A 20,371-nucleotide genomic window follows, 5' to 3' on the forward strand; every position below is an offset into this window, starting at 1 on the left:
ACATATAAATGTTCACTAAAGTTGTCCTGTTCCCAGATTATAGGTCTAGAGATCAAGACCAATGAAATTGACTAAAAACGTTTTAAAGCATTTCCATATATTATCAGTTGACAAAGCAGTTGAAAGGGGGAAAAAATATGGCGAAGTTGTCCCAGTTGACAGTATGTTAAACATTATGTTTACATGCTCAAAATTACAGACAGCATGACATCATAGATTAAAACTGTCAGGTAATCATAAAAAAGTGGCCACTATGACTTCTATTTTATATGGAGTGTGTGCATATTCATCTTACACTTGACATCTTTATACATTTAAACAATTCCAGGGTTGGCAAGTTTTCGCCATAGTGGAAAAACCACCCTGGCAAAAATAGTTTTTTCCATATTTTTTCCAATGGCAAAAATTAAAAGAATTCGAAATCTGAATGTTTACTTTACTTTCATGAAGTTAGTTCTGAGAATCTTAATGTAAAGATGAAATATTTAAAACTATTTTTTTTTACCTCTGGAATCGGCTGTTTTCCATTTGTTTAGACAAAAGGGCTAGATATAAATACAAATAAAACCCATTTTTGCCAGGCAAGTTGCTTGTAAACAAGTTCTTAATAAAGAACACATTTTTTCTTAATGAAGCCCAACAATATGAATAGTATCACAGAAGTAAGAGTAGAAAATTCCTTCTCATTTCATTAGTTTTAATAAATGGCAGTGAGGTTAGTACCACGAAGTTGCATACCTAAGTATTAGATAGGTATTACTACTTGGTATTATACGCCAAGGATTATAAAAAGTGATGGCAAAATGTGGGAAGTTTAGTCATATGCACTGTACTAAAGCTATTATAACCAGGATGAAAGCACATAAAAGAGTAACACAATTATAAACCTTGTATTCTGGGGTTTTTTTTTTTTTTTTTTTTTTGTAGTACTATGATCTTTTCTCTATTTGCTCAAGTTTATAATTGTAAAAATCAAAATTTAATTAGAATTTTGCTTAAAAAGTTTTCAGGTTTATTGGACGACGTGAAGTGCAGTTTTTGTCTTTCGACGTTTCGTTTGCACAAGTGGCGAACATTTTGAAGAAATAATTATGTAACAGCGGGCAAAAGGCTACTAGTTACACCTTCTCTCTGCTTGAGTCACACTGCCTCGTCGGGATTGGTCTGTTGAGAAAGTCTGTTTTCCCCATTAGCCGAAGTTGTTCCTAAGGGCTCTGGATAAAATGCTTGGGTTTAGCATCATCATTTTTATCTCATTTATAAATGGGTTGTTTTAATCTAAATTTAAGTTTGCCCCTTCATATAAGTTCAACAGACTTTGAATAGGTTTCACACTAAAAGACAACTGAGAATGAAAAGAGGTTTTTTTGGCTAATAGCATTTCTTCATTATCGTTGTTAAGAGAAATGAGCTTGTTAAAAATCAGTTTTGCTGGAAATACACACCACTTGCATGAAAAGCTCCCATAATTGAAACTATTAATATTATACAAGTCAATCAACAATATTAATAGAAATATGGAAAAAGATAAATTGTGGAAAACTGCATCCATCAAAATTACAGGTCTAATGATTAATATTTACACAACATTCATAATGTATTATGAATGTTCCTCTTACTTTTTTTTTCACTTTTACCTGGTTTTTTTTCACTTTTTGCCACTTTCCTGGCAAAATTTTTGCCCGCAAAAACCCAACCCTAAACAATTCCAATTTCATCAAAACAAATGATCAAACCCAAAAATGTCACAAAATTAAAATGACAAGCACTAGGTTTGTACTCTGTTGGTATTTATTACTATGTCGTCACATTCCATTGTTTCCACTTTCGTAGAGGAGGGGAAAGGCATAGGCTTTATCAACGAGTTATTCTCTCACGCATTTTATTAAAGAAAAATCTCAATTGCTAATTAATACTTAAATTATTGTTTGAGTAAGGCAAATCGCATTTTATATCCAAAAAAACACACGCACATGTTAACCATTCGAATATCTACAAATATGTACAACATTCCATTTTCTAGGCAGTGAAACATTATTGTATCAAATACGTGTACAAAAATATATGAAACAGCAATCTGCTCAGGCAATAATTATTATATTCTCACATGGCATCGATTATCTCACACATCACTTTATCAGGTAGATAACAGTATTTGTCTTCGTCAGTGGGCTGCTTCTCTTCCTCAGCAGTATCAACGGATTCTGTCGGGGCGAGAAGCCTGCAGTCTGTTTCAGCAGAATCAGGTGGACTCGCGAGTGTAGTTCTCAGCACCTCCATCACTTTCTCAAGCTGTTTCTGAAAGCGATCCGTCGTTTCGATTCGTTGCCTCTTTTGTACTTCTAGCATCACTCGCAGCGTTTCCCTAGCTTGGTGAGGTCTGAATTCGTTGATGAGGTGATGGATATGAATGAACAGGAGGTTGATATCATCTTTTTTCTCTTCCCTTTTAGGCGTATCCGGGCAATGGATCAGTATGTCTAACAAATCGAGAAAGTTCACTAAGATGGAATGGTTGAGTTTTTTCAATTCCCGCTTGTGGTCATAATTCTGCGGATAAAGTCTCCGTATGTTTTGGCTCTCCAGAGGTCTGATGATTTGGTCATCTGAATGAAACGGTACACCAAACATGGTGTATGAATCCGTGATGGGTTTCGGTGGAGATGGAGCTCTCCCCTTTTGGATGTTTTCGTCACTGAATAAGTTGACATACTGCAGTGGTGGAAGGGGCAATGAACTCACGTGAGAAACTTCGGACATATTGCCCTGCTTACCAAAATTATTTTTTCTCAACTAACCAAAGTCATAACTATACCAATGATATAGATCACGAACTTGTTCATCACCAATAAGGTTGACTGCAATGAGAAGAAAAACAAAAACTTGAGTAATTTCAGATAAAAAATAATCTTGATAAAATGAAACTTCATATAATGCAATCTTACACACGGTTTTCTACAGAGTACACAAAAGCATAGTTAGGCCAATGAACAGATTTTAAAGTGAACAGAAGAAGTTAACCCTCGCCAAAAACAAAGCTTGACAAATCCAAGATGCAGAGCTGACTAAACAATTAGAACTGATACTGAAAATTTTCAATATGCTGAATTGGAATCTGAAAACAACGCAACAAAAAATCTACCAAATTCATGTCAGCGAGTCTACTAACATTCGTTTCCTTCAAATGAAGCACAACTCTGGTCTATTACCATGGGCAATTTACTACCAACCAAAATGTGCTGGAGATGTGTGCATGTATAATGTTGTGTGTGAATTTTTGGAGGCACCATCTATATTTCAAAATTGTGAGTGAAAAGTCAATTGCCATGGACAATTTAATACTGACTCAGTTGCACCAGAAATGTGAATGCGTGTATAGAGTTGTGCATAGGGTTACCAGACGGCCTCCTTTAGGAAAATATGTCCTGTGTTTTAATACCATTTCGTCCTACGTTTTAGAAAATTTTCCCTTTTATCCTTCTTTTTCAGGTTTCCAGAATTCTTGTTTTCCACCTGAACAGATTTTTTTTAAACTCTAAATCATATATATCTCTTGTCTCCCGCACCCCCCACACACACATTTTTACACACTTTGACCAATCACTGTTGGAATTCCAAGAATACAAGAACCAAAGTTGCTTCCAAGAAGGTCAGACACTATTTCAACAACAGCTCAGCTTGCTACTCCAGGATAATATGAAAAGACAGTCCGAAAACCAGCTTCTGGAACAAAACCCCAACAACCATTTTAACCATTTTAAAAGAATACCATTATTTGCTCACCAACAAGTGCCATCTGAAATGCGGGGGGGGGGGGGGGGGGTAGCTCTGCCATTTAGAAATAAAGAAAATAGGATGCAAACAACACTTAGTAACGATTCATATAATAATTTATAAATTGCCTCTGGCAAAAAAAGCAACACATATGGGGGGGGGGGCACCCTTCTGAAGCTAGAGCTTGTACAAGACGATGAAAGCTTTCACAAATAAAATGCTAATAAATTTTATAAAAGACAATGTTAGCCAAATAGCCAAAGAAAATCCCTCGCCATGCTGCAGGCAAAGTAATAAAACTGACCAAACGGAAGTAACAATTCAAGTGAAGGGAGGTCTTATTTGTTTTTTGCTTTTTTACGACAGTTCCATTTTAGTTGGGAAAAACTATTGAAGTGGTATTTTTTGCCATTATAGCAGTGCCATCTGTAGTGAAAATGGTGTTACCAAGTATAAGCATGTGCAGGCATCATCCTTTTTTAATTCTCCAACCTGGTAACCCTAGTTGTGTGTGAATTTTTAAGGCTACCATATATATTTCAAAATTATAAAGCGAAAAGATTATCAACGTGGCTAATTTAGCACCAATTGTGTTATGTCGAAAGTGTGAGTACACGTGTAGTTTTGTGTGAATTTTTGGTACTGCAATTTATATTTCAAAATTATGAGTGAGAGTCTACTAACATTTAATGCGGGCTACAGAGCTTTAAAACAAGCTCAAGGGAAGAACAAAATACGTTTGAAATATCAAATTAATCTATACTGGATCTGTAAAATTAATACAAATCGCAACTAAATCATCTACATTCACATAGGAATGCATTCCAACCTCGTCTGGGGGGGGCACTCTACATCCCCAGCCCGTCATGACTATTTAAAAATTCAAATAAATTTTCTTATTCTCTACAACTTGACCATATTGGACATTTACTCGCCTCTGATGAACATTACCTAGAGTAGCCTTTTGTTTAAATTTGGGCCTGCTTGCCATGAATATTCCTCCAGAAATCATTGATTCTTTGATTTTTTTACAACAAGAAGTTGTCGTCATTGACATCCCTCTTCTGCTTTCATTGTTGAAACTTATACAGTCAAATCCCGTTATAACAAAAATGGAGAAATCCCTTCGTTGAAACGAAATTTTGTTGTAAAGGAATTCCAGGTCTTTGCATTGTTCCTATGTAAACTTATCTAGAGGACTAAAGAGTGTTCATTAAAATGAGATTTTTACTATAACAGTATTCGTTAAAACGAGACTTGACTATGCATGAAAAATGTTATGAAAGAACTTGATAAATTGCTAAACGTTTGCTCATTCATTATTTGTTTTCTTCTTTTTTTAAATTCAGCAATTAAAATGTTTTTGGTATAAGGGATTCAACTTGCACATGTGCAGACAGCCAAACAAAGTAAACCTTTAGAGCGACTATGTACAACAAGGTTGCTTCACCTCAATATTCATTTTTTGGAAATGCTGTCTTTGAGTGACATCATTTTGTCATCTCAATAGAATAATAGAATTAAGAGAAATCTCCAATCCAAAACGAATACTTCTGAAGAAAAAAAAAACTTTTGTAGTTTTCAGGATTTACTGTTATTCTGTAGTCTATGGTGGAAACACATAGGAAACTACAGACATTCCGCAGTAGTTGATAAGGATGCATAACGTCAATAAATTTTGTTTCAGTTGCTACACTATTCCCCCATTCTGGAATCGCCACAGAATTTCTTGACCCATGCTTAAAGCTTGATTTACAGAAATAGTTATTGATAATCAGTTGCAGAACTGTTCCCTAAATTTTGCTAATCATTTGTATATTATTAAGGAAAATCTATATTTGTTAGAATTTGCTAGAAAAAAACTGTTCTGAATAGATCTGTTTCTAGAGGTTGAACAACACAGTTCTTATCAAGTGGCACACAATTTTGATGTATTCCAGCTGAACAGTGTTAAAACTTACAACTAAGCATTTAAGAATCAGCATTTTAAATTCAATATGGAGTCATTTCTGTGACGAGACTTTTTAAAGGGGAGATCGGCTCATATTCATGCCTCGAAGTTGGGAACCACGGAAAATCAACCCTACTGTCGCCACAGTGGTGGTAGGCTGAAGTTTGTTTTTTCGCAGGAACACGAACTGATATCTTCTTTAAAAAAAGTCTCACCACAGAGAGCAACAAGCCTACAATAATACAACTATTCAATCATTGCACTTCATTCATAGAAAATTTGTGGCAGATGGCAGCACCACGCATAAGAACCCCTGACAGATCAGCGAAGCACTAGAGCGACACAGCACACATTTTGAGAATTCCCTTGACTTTTTTCTGACAATAAATCGCCAAGGCCGACATAATACCTATGGGTAACCGAATTTTATTTCTAGATCGTTCTATCCAGATGGCACTAGTTACTATTTTCTCTCCGACATATCCGATTTAGTTCAATATTCATTCTGTTCATCTGTTCTGCAGGTGTTACTTGTTCTGTGGGGGTTTTCAAATGGGTTCCTCCTTTGTTCGACCTCATCTTTTGAAATTTTCACATTCCGTTTCGTCATTTTTTTTTCCAGCACGTCAATTGCTGTGGAACCTTCCCCCATCCGCATGTTAGGTTGTATCGTTCTATTTGTATTTATCATTTGTTGTTATGCATTGTCTTTACCCAAAGACTTTTATGACCTGATCAATTTATTATTGACTAAACAGACTTTTTTTGGTCTTTTTCACCAGTCAAGTGGTTACAACAGCAATTGCTGTCGCTGCCATACGTAATGGTGGTGCCTACGACGGCATTTGCCGGCGCACAGACTTTTCTGTCTTTTTCACATAGATATGACAAAATAATTTGTCATACATGTGCTGCCATCTGTACAGCCATCATTATACTTTATTATCTCATCACTATATGGAGTTAAACAATTGTATTTCAAGGTCTGAGATTATTATTACTATCATCTTTGTCATGGTTTGCAAAGCTGCATCCCCATCGCTTTTTTTCGATTTCTGATCCCCTTGCGAAGATGCATCTGTTTTATTACTCATATATCTTTTAGCAAAGGTTCAACTACTATGTTCCACATAAATCCATCAACAGCACATTTCTTTTAGTCACAGGACATTATGACCCCCCCCCCCCTTTTGGGGTGTCATATTACATCTCAACACATTCGAGCTATAAAAAAATATTTTAATATTTCAAACTTCGAAGAAAAGGGAAAAAGCGTGCGCATCTTCAAAAAAAAAAAGTGGGCACTGCGGGTAACGCTCGGAGAAATTAATTGAACAGTTGACTGGTTAAGATAGGATCTTTGGCAGGCCCCTTTAAGTGAATTAATAGTGTGAAAAGAAAAGAAAATAATGAGAATCGTTCCGGGCTACCATGCAGGAGCCCTATCAGCTCCCACCCTTGTGGGTGGGGGGGGGGGGGAATGAGATTGACCACCAAAGATTGTTCAAGCATGTGAGTATCCAGAAGAGTGACATAGAGGCGTATCAATGGGGGGGGGAAGAGGCTAAGCAGATTTGTGTAGCCCATATGCCTCAGAACAATGAAACCTATTCTAGCTGTTACAATAAACACAGTGCCGTCTTAAACCATGGGCCCACCCGAGCACAGCCCAGGGGATTCAAGAGTAAAGATAGAGCCTCACAAAAAAAATGTTCTGATAAAAAAAAAAATTTTTTTTGGAAGTAAGCTTGTAAATTTGTAAGCAAGAATTTTTAACTAGGTAGGGCGTCAGAAAATACACTTGGCCCGGGGGGTCAATGATGCTCTTAAGACGGCCCTGCATAAACATATGAATGGTAACAACTCATTTAGTGTTACTTAAATAAATGTAATTAAATTTTGTGTCATTATAATTCGATATTAAAAGTAATATAGCAGTAAACATTGATAAAACTACAACCAGTGGTTAGTGATATTGATAGCAACCACAATGTGTACCGGATAAACACGGCCCCGATATAACTTTACTAGATAATTAATGCTGAGAAAAATTGAACAATATGAAATGAACATACCGTTCAAGGTGACTTCTGTCTTTCTGAAAAAACAAACTCATAAGAATCGTACAGAAGCTGGTTACGAAAAATCTAAAAATCGCAGACGACATGTCCACCGCAAAGTTTACCTTTTCAGTACACAAAACGGAAATCGAAGTTGTGGTAAAGGCGAGTGAAGCGTTTTTATCTTCTAAGAAATTTAAAATATTTATATGGCAGATAATATTTTGAGACATTTTTTTTCTCATCGATTTAGTGTAATATTGAGTATAATTTTTCAATCATCTAAGAAAAACAACAATAATAATTTGAGTTTTTCCAGAAAAGAAAAAATCCCCTCCCCCCCCCGGTAGCACACTAATTTCAACTTGATTAAAAAAGTTTGGCTTATCAAACCAGATTTCTCAAGAACCCTTCTTTTACATTGAGAATAGACATTGGCAACACAAATTTTGTGTTGTGGCAACTGGTTGCTGAGATAGGGGGGCGAAATTGATGCTTTTTTTTTGTTTTCTAGTTTAGGAGCCAATTTACCGATTATTAATTATTATTATGTTGCGAAGAAATGGTCGGAAAATAGTGAAATATCTGTTAATTGCCTTTTCGCTTCTGGCATGTGGTTTGGTGTTGTTCAAATCGATTGTTACTGTTCAGAATATTGATTCAGATTATTTGAAAGGTAGCCTACCGAAATCGCCGGATAAGCTTAAAGAGGTATTAATTTTTTCTAACTTGTATTGAATTAGTCGATCCATCGGTAGGACAGTATATCCAGATTACACCCCCCCCCCAGTTATAACCCTGCGATATTTTAAGGGGCCCATGGGCAGAGGGCCTATTCCTCATAATTTCGCGCAAATATGAATTTTTCGGGCCTTATATATTTATATATATAGTGTTCTTTGACTCAGAAGAAGGAGGGCACGTGGGCTGCGCCTTAAATAAAAAAACAACTAATTTTAAGGCCCTGAAAATTTGTAGAGCCTGGGCAGTATATAGGAAATGCTGACGCCAGCACATTACAAGACAGCCCTTACTGTATGGTCTTGGGCACGTCCCCCATTTGCCAAGCGAGAAACAGGCCCTGGCTATGGGTGGAAAGCAAAAAGAATGCCATGGCAAGTTATTAAGGGGACCAAGGTGATCCTTGGAGGGAAAAATACTGATATGAACCATTGGAGGGACTTGTGGTGGCTGAAATACAGTTGAGACTCGCTCATTATAGTGACCATTCCATTAAAACGACAGCCAGGATAAGTCTCAAATGGTTGTATGTAACGAATATCTTGTATGTTTTCCTTTCTATACAACGCCCACCGTCTATAACATTCATTTTCGACAAAACAATGAGGGATCGTTATAATGAGCTTCAACAATACTTTGAAAATCCAACAAAACTGCCCTGTGTAAAGCATCAACAAGGAGGCGGATGTTTATCTAGACGGGAGTCCGAGATTTCCCAAAATTCTTTTTTATTAACCACCAACTTTTCAACCCAGGGCACAGGAAAGACTGCAGTGGAGAGGTTAATGCCATGGCTCTTTCAGGAGCCATGATAGGGGCCTGTCCAGCTGGAATTTGGATCAGTTTTTATATGCACCCTTCACTAATTCTGTCTTTGAAAAATGGACTATTCACAAAATATAAGTCAACGATACCATAAATTTGAAATTTAATTTCTCTTATACACAATTATGTATATCTAGATTGCTATACTTCCGAAAAAATTATGGATCATTTTCACAAAAACAGGACCCTATAAAAATGGGGACAGACCCCTTTGTATAGGCTGAAAAATACTAAAGAAATACTACTACTACTACTTCCCCTCCGCAGAATTTCTAAAGAATTGGTGCATGCGTGAATGTGTGTTCTAGGTACATATATGTGTGCCCTCCCCATGTAAACATTTCAGGGTAAATTCTCAGTAAGTAGCCTATATGGTATACTGTTCTGTGACTTTAGCTATTTGCCAGGGTTACAGGGAATGATGGAAACACCCAAAACATCTATATTTTAATGTCATTAGGGATGATGTTGGCAACATATCACTGTCTTGTGTGACGATCCACATGTCACACAACCAGGATCTTATCATGAGACAATACAACAAGAGTTGAGAATTTGAGAACTCAAAAAATTAATTTGAATTGACAGAATTAGTTTAAACATTTGAATCAATTTATAATTTTGATTGAAATATAACACCATCGCAAGTCGTCGAATTGCTAATCGTTTCTACTCCTGGAGATAGGTACACCCTCATCCAGTAGACAGTCAACCAATTCTTTCTGTCCTGTAGCCATATGATCTGGAAATGACTGGAGTGAACGTCAGGAAAGAGAGGCAACTACAGAGTTAGTTCATGGTTGGAGGTTCACTCACTGGCAGATGAACGAAGAAGTGTACAAGACTGACTGATCAAGACTGCGGATAAACTTGGAATGTGCTCAGACAATCTTGGTGTTGCCTTATATATACGATCAGCTGCTGATGAAACTATGAATCACTGTCTACCGCATCTCATTAGCATATTCTCAAGAGCAGTGTTTCTCAACCGCCAGGCTGCGGCCTGATACGGGGCCTCATTTATTTTCTCATTAATCGCGTGTATGACCAGGCCTTTTGTCCACAAAAAAGGAATCAACCCGGCCGTGGGTTTCTCAAGGTTGAGAACCACTGCTCTAGAGCTTCTCTGTCACCACGACACCATGTTGTTTAACTTTAACAACAAGAATGAGGTGGTTGTGTCCCAATGACGATGTGACTTCCGCCCAATAACCGCTGATCGATCTCGGATGATGTGACTTGGGATTACATGTGAATTTATTTATCAATGAAAAATATCAAATTTATTAGTGCAAAAGCACTTATTTGAATAGAGTGGTCCCTTTCTACTTACTGCAGGTCAGATGCATTACACTTGGTTTAATCAAAAACCCTGGGGACAAACCTGAACAACTTAGAATGTTTTTTGAGCTTTACTAATAGCTCAAAATTTCTTTCACAAAGATTCCTTGTTCCCCCCCCAAACCTTGTGTGCCCTCTTCAAATCAGTTCTGTTCACACTCTTGTTATTACATACTGTTTTTACTGCATACTAACTCTGTCATATATCGCCATATAGCAATTTCCAACCAGCGGAGTTGAGTGAGATATGAAGGTACCATATATATTGGTGATCACCCCAGGCTCAGTACATAAAGAACTTGTCTCTGATGTTCTCTTTGTCAGGATTCAAACCTGTGGACCAGGGTTTAAGCTGGATAAAAAATTCCTTTTGCGAAAATGGGGGGAAAAGCTTTAGCAAAATGCTACAATGCTAATAATTGATGGTTGGATGTCTACTCCTTGCGTACCTCCTGTACGCATTTTTGCGAAAGTGGCTACTACTTTTTTCACATTCTATGATTTTCTTTCACATTTTGCGAAAAATGCGACCATAGCTTAAACCCTGCTGTGGACCGTAATGGTAACCTTCTTAGTGGAATACGAGCATCTTACCACTACGCCACTCAGGTGCCTGGTATTACATACTGGATTTTATTCTCAAGAGAGGTCAATGGCATTCATTGTATTTAAATAATGGGTCAATGGAACACAAAAGGTTAAGTACCACTGCCATATAGAGCAATGATTCCCAACCTGTGGTACACATACCCAAAGTGGTTTTACAGAAAATGTTCAGTAATGGTCGGAAAACGAGTAAAGTAGTCAAAAAATATTGCTGCTTTACAGTCAAGTAGCTAACAGAAAATAAATTTTGTCTATACAGTTGGGTTTGAAACCCAGCAGGATCATCAAGACATGCTCTGCAATGAGCATGCAGCCAATTGAAAATATTCTGTGGTAAATTTCCCATTATTGTGTTTTCTGTGTAGAAAAACTATTATGGGAGTTCTTTCCTCAAAATTTCTTCCAGAGATTGTTGTGTACGTTTTTGGCTTATTCTGCTTTTTGATTGATCATTGATTTTGATCGTCTCTAATCTAATAGGCTGTTTCAGCAAAAGATAACGGTATTATGATAGCCATGAGCATGGTCTCATAGCAAGGGCGGGTGACAATGTTTCTAAGTCTGGGGATAGATTTTTGTATCTTTCAAACTATAAATTTACCAGAAAGCAGTGATCTCAAAGAGTGCTGTGGATGCTATAGAACCTATAGTACGACTCAACCAGAATTGATTCAGATATCAAAATCCCCTTCATTAAGCTCAAGATAAGATACTTGATGGCCGAGATGCAAGGAACTCTTTTTTCCATGCCAAATTATATAATTTCTGGTTTTTTTTTAGTTTCCTCAGTTATGTTAAAAATTTTGTATTGTTCTCGGATGTCAGTTTAATTATCACACCCCATTGTTAATTTTCTTGTATGTCATTTACTGTTTCTTTCAAGAATTCACTGAAGGTAGTTGTGAAAGATGGGAAAAAAGATTGGCACGATTATGCAGCTATAGCTGAAGATGCAAAAAGATCAGGACCTGGAGAACATGGAATGGCATATCGCCTACCGCCTGGGAATGACATAAAAAAAGAAGATTTGTATAAAGTGAATGGCTTCAATGCTTTGGCAAGCGATTTCATCGCCCTGAATCGATCAGTGAATGATATAAGGCATAAAGAGTAAGTTAGAAAAATAATATAAGTAGTGTCATCATTTACAGCTTCATAATTTCAAGGACAGTCAATTGATCTCTTAAACAATGTTTTTATAACAACTATGGTAAAACAAAACATTTGTTATCATTACAAATGGTGAATTTCAATGAAATAAAGGAGGTAGGTCTAAGTATTTTAATTGGGTAAAGGATTTCAAAAGAGTATAAAACGACTTGAAAAGTTGGGGGAAAAAATCAGGCACCAGAGCTAAATTTCCAAAGAGCCAAGCATGTTTTGTTTGTCCCGAGAAGTGTTCCAAGATAATTAATTTAATAATCTGGATTTTTTCCAGGATTCAATGACCCCTTTCCATGAAGGTGGACATGCTGAGTTGAACCCCTGCTTTAGGGATTAACAAATCCTGGGTGATTAAAAAATATGTACTGGCATTAAAAAATCTGTGTGATTATTAAATTGTAGTGAGGGGTTCTCAATCTTTCTTTACTTGTGGCCCCCCCTTGCCTTTATTATCACTTATCCGCAGCTGCCCAGAGCAGTTTAACGAAGAAGCTCTTTGAAAAACCTTATCGGGCTGCCACTCTGCGGAACCCCTGACAAAGGCTAGTGCAAAAAAAAGAGAGATTTTTCAGAACATTATGTATCATCTGGATATTGTTTATGCTATTTTTTGTTGAAATGCTAAAAAAAAAACTTCACTAAGGCAGGATGTGTTTTTCCCCACTCAGTTGTAGAACCTGTGCGATTCACCATTAATTGTACAGGATACCATGATGTTCAAATCTATTAAATCATTTCTAATTACAAAAGAACCAGTTTCTTCTCATTAGTCCGCCATAGTCCAGCCCCATTAGGGAAATTGCTGAAATTGTCTGACAGCGATATAGCATGGACTGTGTTCAGTTTGAAAAGAGAAAGTTTTCTCATGGATTGAAATTTTGCAGTAAATATCCTTGATATTAATGGTTAGACAAAGGTAGGAAAATTTATTGTTTGCACTAACGAGATAAAATGCTTTAACCCAAGACTCAGTAACAGGTGTTCACTATATTAAAATCTCTTCGCTTTTTCTTTTCTTCTAGAACTTATAGTTTGGAATTCCCAAGCCCAATGTTTTGCATTGCTCTGCAATGAGCCCTCAGCTGAGTGAAATTTTCTGCAGTAAAAATTCCCCATAAAAAAACAGTGTTTTTTATACTTTTTCTTAAAATTTTTCCAGATTGTTCTGCAGTGACAGATTGTTTTGCAGACATATGTCGCAGATTTCGGCATATTCTGCCTTCGGGGGGTTTGGAATATTATGATATTTTAAGATATTTAAAAAAATTTACCAGTCAAAGGATTTTTTGATAATATATATATCCAGGAACTAATAATTTATTACAATATTTTTCATAGTTGCCATAAGAAGAAATATTTGAGTAAACTACCAGTAGCGAGTGTGATTGTGCCTTTCCATAATGAACATTTGTCTACCTTGCTTCGTACGGCTATTAGTGTTTTGATCAGATCACCCCCGGAGCTAATAAAAGAGGTCATTTTAGTTGATGATTTCAGCAACAAAGGTTAGTTCTTTGCATTATATGTCTTGACTCTTCATGTTTTAAGCTTCCTTTTGCTTGAAGTCTGTTTGTTTTTTTTTCTGTCCCTCTCTCCCAACCAAATTTACTCAATTTAAATGCATTAAAACCCCTCTTAAGACATTTTTTTTTGTCCCGCATGTGTTTGCAAAAAAGATTGGTTTTCATATTGCATGAACACTAAAAATTTTGTAATGAGCCTCTTGTGCCCCTTCCTCCTGCTTGCACTTCAAGCTTCATAACAATGTGTAGTATGGTAATTGGAATGTATGAAGAAAGAGCATGTAATTAATTTTATATCATAAAAATAGCAATTATCTTGTGTATTTCTTTTTTTTTAAAAAACCTTAAAACAGTATATATCTTTTCATTCTCAAAGTGGAATTGAGGGGAGACTTGGATGAGTATGTAAAAGAGCATTTGCCAAAAGTCCGTGTAATTCGAGCTGTCAGACGGGAAGGTCTGATCCGAACAAGATTGATTGGAGCTAGGGCAGCCACTGGTGATGTTCTTATATTTTTGGACTCTCATTCTGAAGCTAATGTGAATTGGCTACCACCTTTATTAGGTAAGGTATGAAATGATATTTTAAGGAATTTTTCAATTTGCATTATTTTGTATGCAAATTATACACCACTCCCACTGGTGAAATAAATTAAGAGAATTTTCATATTTTATCGAATTTCATGAAAAGAACTGAACTGAATGTAAAACCACTGCTTCTAGACAAAAATGCAAATCTTGTATGTCAAATACGTAAGCGTACACGTGTGTGTAGGCGGAGCCAGTAGAGAAACAGGCTTTATAAGCGCAGACACATTTCGATTGCTAGCACACCTCGGCGAATTTCTTGGTGTTATTTTGCAGCAATCGGTTAATTTCAAATTGTAACAGTAAAAATTAGTAACCACCAACGTTTAGATGATGGAATGAGGTGGCAAATTGTGGGGAGGCTAGAAGCAGGCCAATCTCAAGTTCAGATTTGTAGAGAGTTCAATTTAACGCCCAGCGTCGCCGTAACTTATGGAAACTTCCAGGATACCGGATCCATCAAGAGAAAGCGTGGGCAAGGTCGTCCAAGAGCCATGATGGCCAGAGAAGATCGCCATTTGTCGATTATAGCGAGGCGTAACAGGAGTGCTACAGCTTCTCAGCTCTTTCGTGACTTGTATGCAGCCACAGGAACCTGTGCATCAAGGGTGACTGTTTCCAAAAGACTTCATGAGAGAGGGTTGTTTGCAAAAAGACCTACTGTTTGCGTCCCGCTCACTTCTACAGACAGGAGAATCTGTTTATCATGGTGCAGAGAGCATAGAGATTGGAGTATGGATCAATAGGCGACCGTTCTCTTCACTGATGAGTCCTGGTTCAGCCTAAGCACCGATTCTCACCGTACATTCATATGGAGAGTGTAACGTATTGTAATCGTTACCTCCCGGTTCTTTAATATTTTTCCCCCAGTAACCATTGAGTGGATGACAACAATGAAATAGACAAAGGTTTTGATTGAACTATAAACATTTATTCAGTTATATATTAAACTATTAATGTTACGTTTTATCAACAATTATCACAGTTAGGCTTTTCTCTCAATGTTACAATGAAACAATAAAAGGGATCGATCTCACCACCATGTCCAGGTTTTCACGTGTTAGTTCTCATCGTCCGATAGACACTCCCAGGTGTCTACCTCACAGTCAAAGACCCCCCGGTACCAGCTTCAGTAGGGGTTGATGTCTTCAAACACTCGTTGAGACCAGAGCTCAGCCGCTGCACATGGAACTGGAGGCGAAAGTTCACGGGTAGCCGGTCTGGCCACTAACCAATCCACTGGATCACGACGACGTTGAAACCTCACGTGAAGTCAAGCGATGAGACGGGTTAAGTGCCAAGGCACACTTCTACAATTATAACCTCATTGCATTTATGAGACGATCTAGCTCACACCATAACAGGGCGTGAAGCCTTAGTGATTAAGTAGCAGAATCGGTCATAAGTAAGGTAGTAAGCAGTGAAGCACATCTCTAACTGGCTGTTATATAGTAGCATTCCCATAATGCCTCACGAAAGAACCAATCACATCATTGAAGGTACAGCATTAGCTTGTATCTAATTTACATAATTTCATGAGAGAAAAGAAAATATTGTAAACATTATAATATTGAATCTGGCAAACAAACATAACAAATTGGAGATCTGGCCAGGATCCACAACTTTTAGGCGTATTGCACATTGTATAAACTCATGACATTATAAACCGTGAGGTGGTCCCCTAGGAACCACCGACGGCATGGAGGTAAAATATATTGTACATTTATATAACACTTTGCTGAACATTTATATTATATTGCACAATTAAAGTAGAGTTTGACGACTCGACGTGGCTCCCACCGACGAACTACGGGAACCCCCCCCCCCAGAGGGAAAGAGAAGGTAACTAGATGAGCTATTGGGATCTCTGACATGGATGTAAAGTGGAATTTGTATGGGACGTTGGCAGCCCGACCTCTGGCCCCGTTCTCGCTCGACGGCTAGGAGACCCCACTCCCCGACCGTCAGACTAAGCGAACTAACTGACCCGAACCGGAATGTCAGCGGAAGCCTCGGGTGGTTTCCGGTAACCAACGAACCCTGGGGCCTAAACAAGATTAATTGAACAACAGGATTATAAGAGATCCCACGTCGTCATGTTACAAGAGAACCAGGGACCCTCCAATGTCCGCGAAATCAACCATTATGGCGGAGGAGATTTAATGGTCTGGGCAGGCATCATGTTGGATGGCCGCAAACCTCTCCATGTCTTTGAAAGAGGCACTGTGACTGGTGTGAGGTATAGGGATGAGGTCTTGGAGCCCAATGTTCACCTTTTCAGGGGTGCAGTTGGCCGTGAGTTCATTTTAATGGACGATAACGCGAAGCCACATAGAGCTCTTCTGCTCGACGATTTTCTAGAGAGTGAGGATATTCGCCGGATGGATTGGCCAGCCAGATCTTCAGACCTTAACCCTATAGAGCATGTCTGGGACGCTCTGGGGAGGGCAACCCCCCCTCCGAGAACCATCCAGGGAATGAAAACAGCGTTGCTGAACGAGTGAGACCAATTGCCACAGGAAATGATGAACTGCCTTATTTCAAGTATGAAATCACGCTGCGAGACCTGTATATCTGTAAGAGGGGGCCATACCCCCTATTAACCCTTTTTTTTTTGTTTATTCTGCAACCGCTGTTTCATACCTTCCAACTCCAACGAGTGTTACGCACGATCATGCGTGTGTATTACAATTATTGAATGGTTATTTGTTTTGTATTCTATCAATGTATGTACATATCAAATTTTACCAAAATTGGTACAATAGTTCTAGAGATAATCGACCAAGTCTGCAAATTCTGTTAATTTCTTACACCAGTGTATTACAAAGGTACGACAGTAGGTTTTCCAACTTTGAGGCACGAATTCAAGCAGTCCCCCATTTGAATAAGTATCTGCACCAAGAGCAAGCAGACCTTTGATATGGTACTTCAGGGCTTGACAAATCGCAGACACCAGGTGCCATGATGCATACTTGCCAACTATTATGGAATGTCTGTAGTTTCTACAGATTCCTACCCTAAAATACGGAATTGTGGTAAATTGTGAAAACTACTAAAGTTTTTTTTCTCTCAAAACTATTTTTTTTTTATTGGAGATTTCTCTGAATTCTATTATCCTATCAATTACAAAATGATATAAGACAAAGACCACATCTCCAAAGATCGAATATCGAGTTGAGTTAGGAATGAAGTGAAGTAACCATGTTGTTGATAGTTGTTGTAAAGGTTTGCTTTGTTTGGCTGTATCCACACATTCGCAAGTTGAATCCCTGTAATACTGAAAACATTTTAATTGCTAAATTGAGGGGGGGGGAATGAATAAACAGAAGTTTAACATCATAACATTTTTCATGGATAAGTTTCTACAAAGAAAGCGAAAGAATGATGTTGACGAGGCAGTGACAGCATCCTGTTCCAAAAGCACTGAGACTTTTCATTGATTTCATGAGGAACATTCACAACAAACGAGCCCAAGCTTAAACAAAAGGCTACTTTGAATGTTCCTAAGAGCCAGATAAATGCCTGATATGGTCAAGATTATTCAAAATTGATTTGAATTTTTAAATTAGTCATAAGAAGGGGAAATTTTAAGGGGGGGGGGAAGGGTTCCTCCCTTCTCCCATAGGCGGACAGGAACATTTCCACTGCGGAGAGGCTTGGTCCTGAGATTGTCATGTATGCATAGTGACTATGAAATCTGTATTGACACCTGAAATTTTCTACATTTAATTTTTAAATCATTCTAAAAATGACAAAGTTTTGTGATTTATGTCATAAACACATCAAGTCCCCGAAAAGTGGGGTTGGCAAAAAAAAAGTTTTTTTAAATACCAAAAAACCAGTTTTTTGGTTTAAACACATTTTTTTTTTTTTTTTCTGTTAGCATTCACATAAAAAACAATAAAATTTCTAAAAAATCATTCAAACGTCTAATATTTAATTTAAATAAAATGTTCATTAATGTAATTAACACAATTCCAATATGTGTTAATCTGTAATAATTATCTATAAATATTTCTTACTAAAAACCAACTTTTGCAATTTAATTATTTTATAGCTCAACTCAATGAATTACTTTGTATTTGAAAATTGTTAATTTTATTATTAACCATATAATATGGAGGTGTTTTCTCCAGTTGCTTTCAGTATGCTTAATTGTGAAGGCTATTGTACAAAAACTGTGATGCAAACTAGGTGAATACAATGCGTTTAATGAAGCACAATTAATGTAGATTGATAGGCAATGGTTTATGATGTACAGGGTGATTATAACGAAAGTTCCGATTTCAAAACACTGTAAAATAAGAACCACTGGTTAGAATGACTTGAAAATTTGCATGAATATTCCTGAAGCAATAGAATTTTGTATGGCAAAGGGGGAAAAATACTTTAAAATGTAAAATAGAAGACGCTGTACTGTACTCATGCAGCACATGGGAAATTCGCTCAAAGAGTGGAACCGATAGCCATTCAGGGCAAAATGATAACTTAGTTAGCATCGCATGATTTCATATGAAGTCATTTAAACAAACAACTACAACTTAACGAGAAATGTTTAATATGTGGTCCATTGTGTTCTGGCTGTGAGGTGGAAGCACAAAAATGCTTGTTCAACAACGTACCAAAGTATGTCATGATAATGATGTACTTTCAATTCACCAAAGTTTGTAATCTGACCACTACACATAACATTTTGGGGTAGCCCCAAAGCCAAAAGTTGCAAGGATTGTAGTAGCATTCACCTGTGGTGAACATGGCAGCCAGGTATCGTGTTACCTTGTTATGGTCAAAATGGTTCTTCAGTAGCTGCTTCACTGGTGCTGCAATGTGCATCTTGATGAACATTGTGCTATCCATCAGGGCTGTACAAATCGGGAAAAAAAAGTTAGGTGCTAGCCAAATTCATTAGGAGCAAAGCATGTTTTTCTCCAAGAAAAACAACCCTGAGTTTTTGTTTTGTTTTTTTTACTTTTCCGGGACTTTATGACCCATTCTTATGTTGGAAGATATTATGAAATCAAAAAAAAAAGTCTCTTACTTACACTTAATTTTAGCAATGATGTATATAAAATTTTAGGTGCCAAAACCAATTTTCTAGTCGCCCTGGCATCTGGGATTTGTCCAGCCCTGCTATTCACATACTGATGCTGTTGAAGTGCTGAAATGATGTGGTTGCACAAAATAGGTTATACCGCTGGCCAAGTGTACAGCATTATCTACTTGTATATTTTGAAGGGTTTCTTTTTTTTCTTTCGCCAGAGAAAATTTCATTTCTTCAATGAGAATGCAATAGATCTATGCAAATTTTCAAGCCATTCTGACCCACAGTTCTTATTTGTGTTGTGGAATAATCACCCTGCATATAACTGATTATTTTTCATAAATCACTTACTGCTGTACATCCTAACCAAATGGTCACTTAGTCCATATATTCCAAGGAATTTCTAACTAAAAATTATTTGGATTGGGATCACCGGCCACTCCGCGAACTGGCCAATTTAGAGCTTTTGCTACTGTACCGTAAGTAGTGAGGTAACTAGAACCTTGATTAACAGAGTGATTAACACAGCGAGAAACATGAAAATTGGTGCCTGCATGAACGTGTTAATGAACAATGATGCTAATTAATCAATTTTTATAGTTATTTAGTATACCTTTATTAAAAACTTTTATTGTTCGCACAGTAAATTAATTTACTTCAAAAAGTATGAACTTTTAATCAATTAATTACTCACAAAGCTAGCATCGGAAATTGATAATTTCTTAATGGTTCATTAATTTATTAGATAATTGTCAAT

At 37.1% G+C, this 20,371-nt stretch overlaps 2 protein-coding genes across 2 annotated transcripts in view; one reads left to right on the forward strand and one right to left on the reverse strand.

The window, feature by feature from the left end:
- Nucleotides 1–1,770: 1,770 nt before the first annotated feature.
- MED7 (mediator complex subunit 7) lies at nt 1,771–8,124 on the reverse strand. Its single transcript, XM_089240539.1, has 2 exons — nt 7,801–8,124; nt 1,771–2,858 (listed from the first exon to the last, which is right to left on the reverse strand). The coding sequence occupies exon 2, from the start codon at nt 2,758–2,760 to the stop codon at nt 2,104–2,106; it is 657 nt and encodes a 218-aa protein (XP_089096665.1). The 5' UTR covers nt 2,761–2,858; nt 7,801–8,124; the 3' UTR covers nt 1,771–2,103.
- An 84-nt stretch (nt 8,125–8,208) lies between these two features.
- LOC149078441 (putative polypeptide N-acetylgalactosaminyltransferase 10) overlaps nt 8,209–20,371 on the forward strand; it is a 28,225-nt gene continuing 16,062 nt past the window's right edge. The window contains exons 1-4 of the mRNA XM_089240540.1: nt 8,209–8,496; nt 12,182–12,408; nt 13,801–13,967; nt 14,362–14,550. Coding sequence (XP_089096666.1) covers nt 8,335–8,496; nt 12,182–12,408; nt 13,801–13,967; nt 14,362–14,550 — 745 coding nt within the window. The 5' untranslated portion in view covers nt 8,209–8,334. The remainder of the gene's footprint in view (nt 8,497–12,181; nt 12,409–13,800; nt 13,968–14,361; nt 14,551–20,371) is intronic.

The sequence above is a fragment of the Pholcus phalangioides genome, unplaced genomic scaffold, assembly GCF_987345545.1.
Source record: "Pholcus phalangioides strain wild (caught in Gottingen) unplaced genomic scaffold, Ppha-v1.0 ptg000013l_1, whole genome shotgun sequence".
NCBI lineage: Eukaryota > Metazoa > Arthropoda > Arachnida > Araneae > Pholcidae > Pholcus > Pholcus phalangioides.

Excerpts from the sequence above, each read along its gene's own strand:
- MED7 (XM_089240539.1), bottom strand. The coding sequence starts at position 2,760 with ATGTCCGAAGTTTCTCACGTGAGTTCATTGCCCCTTCCACCACTGCAG.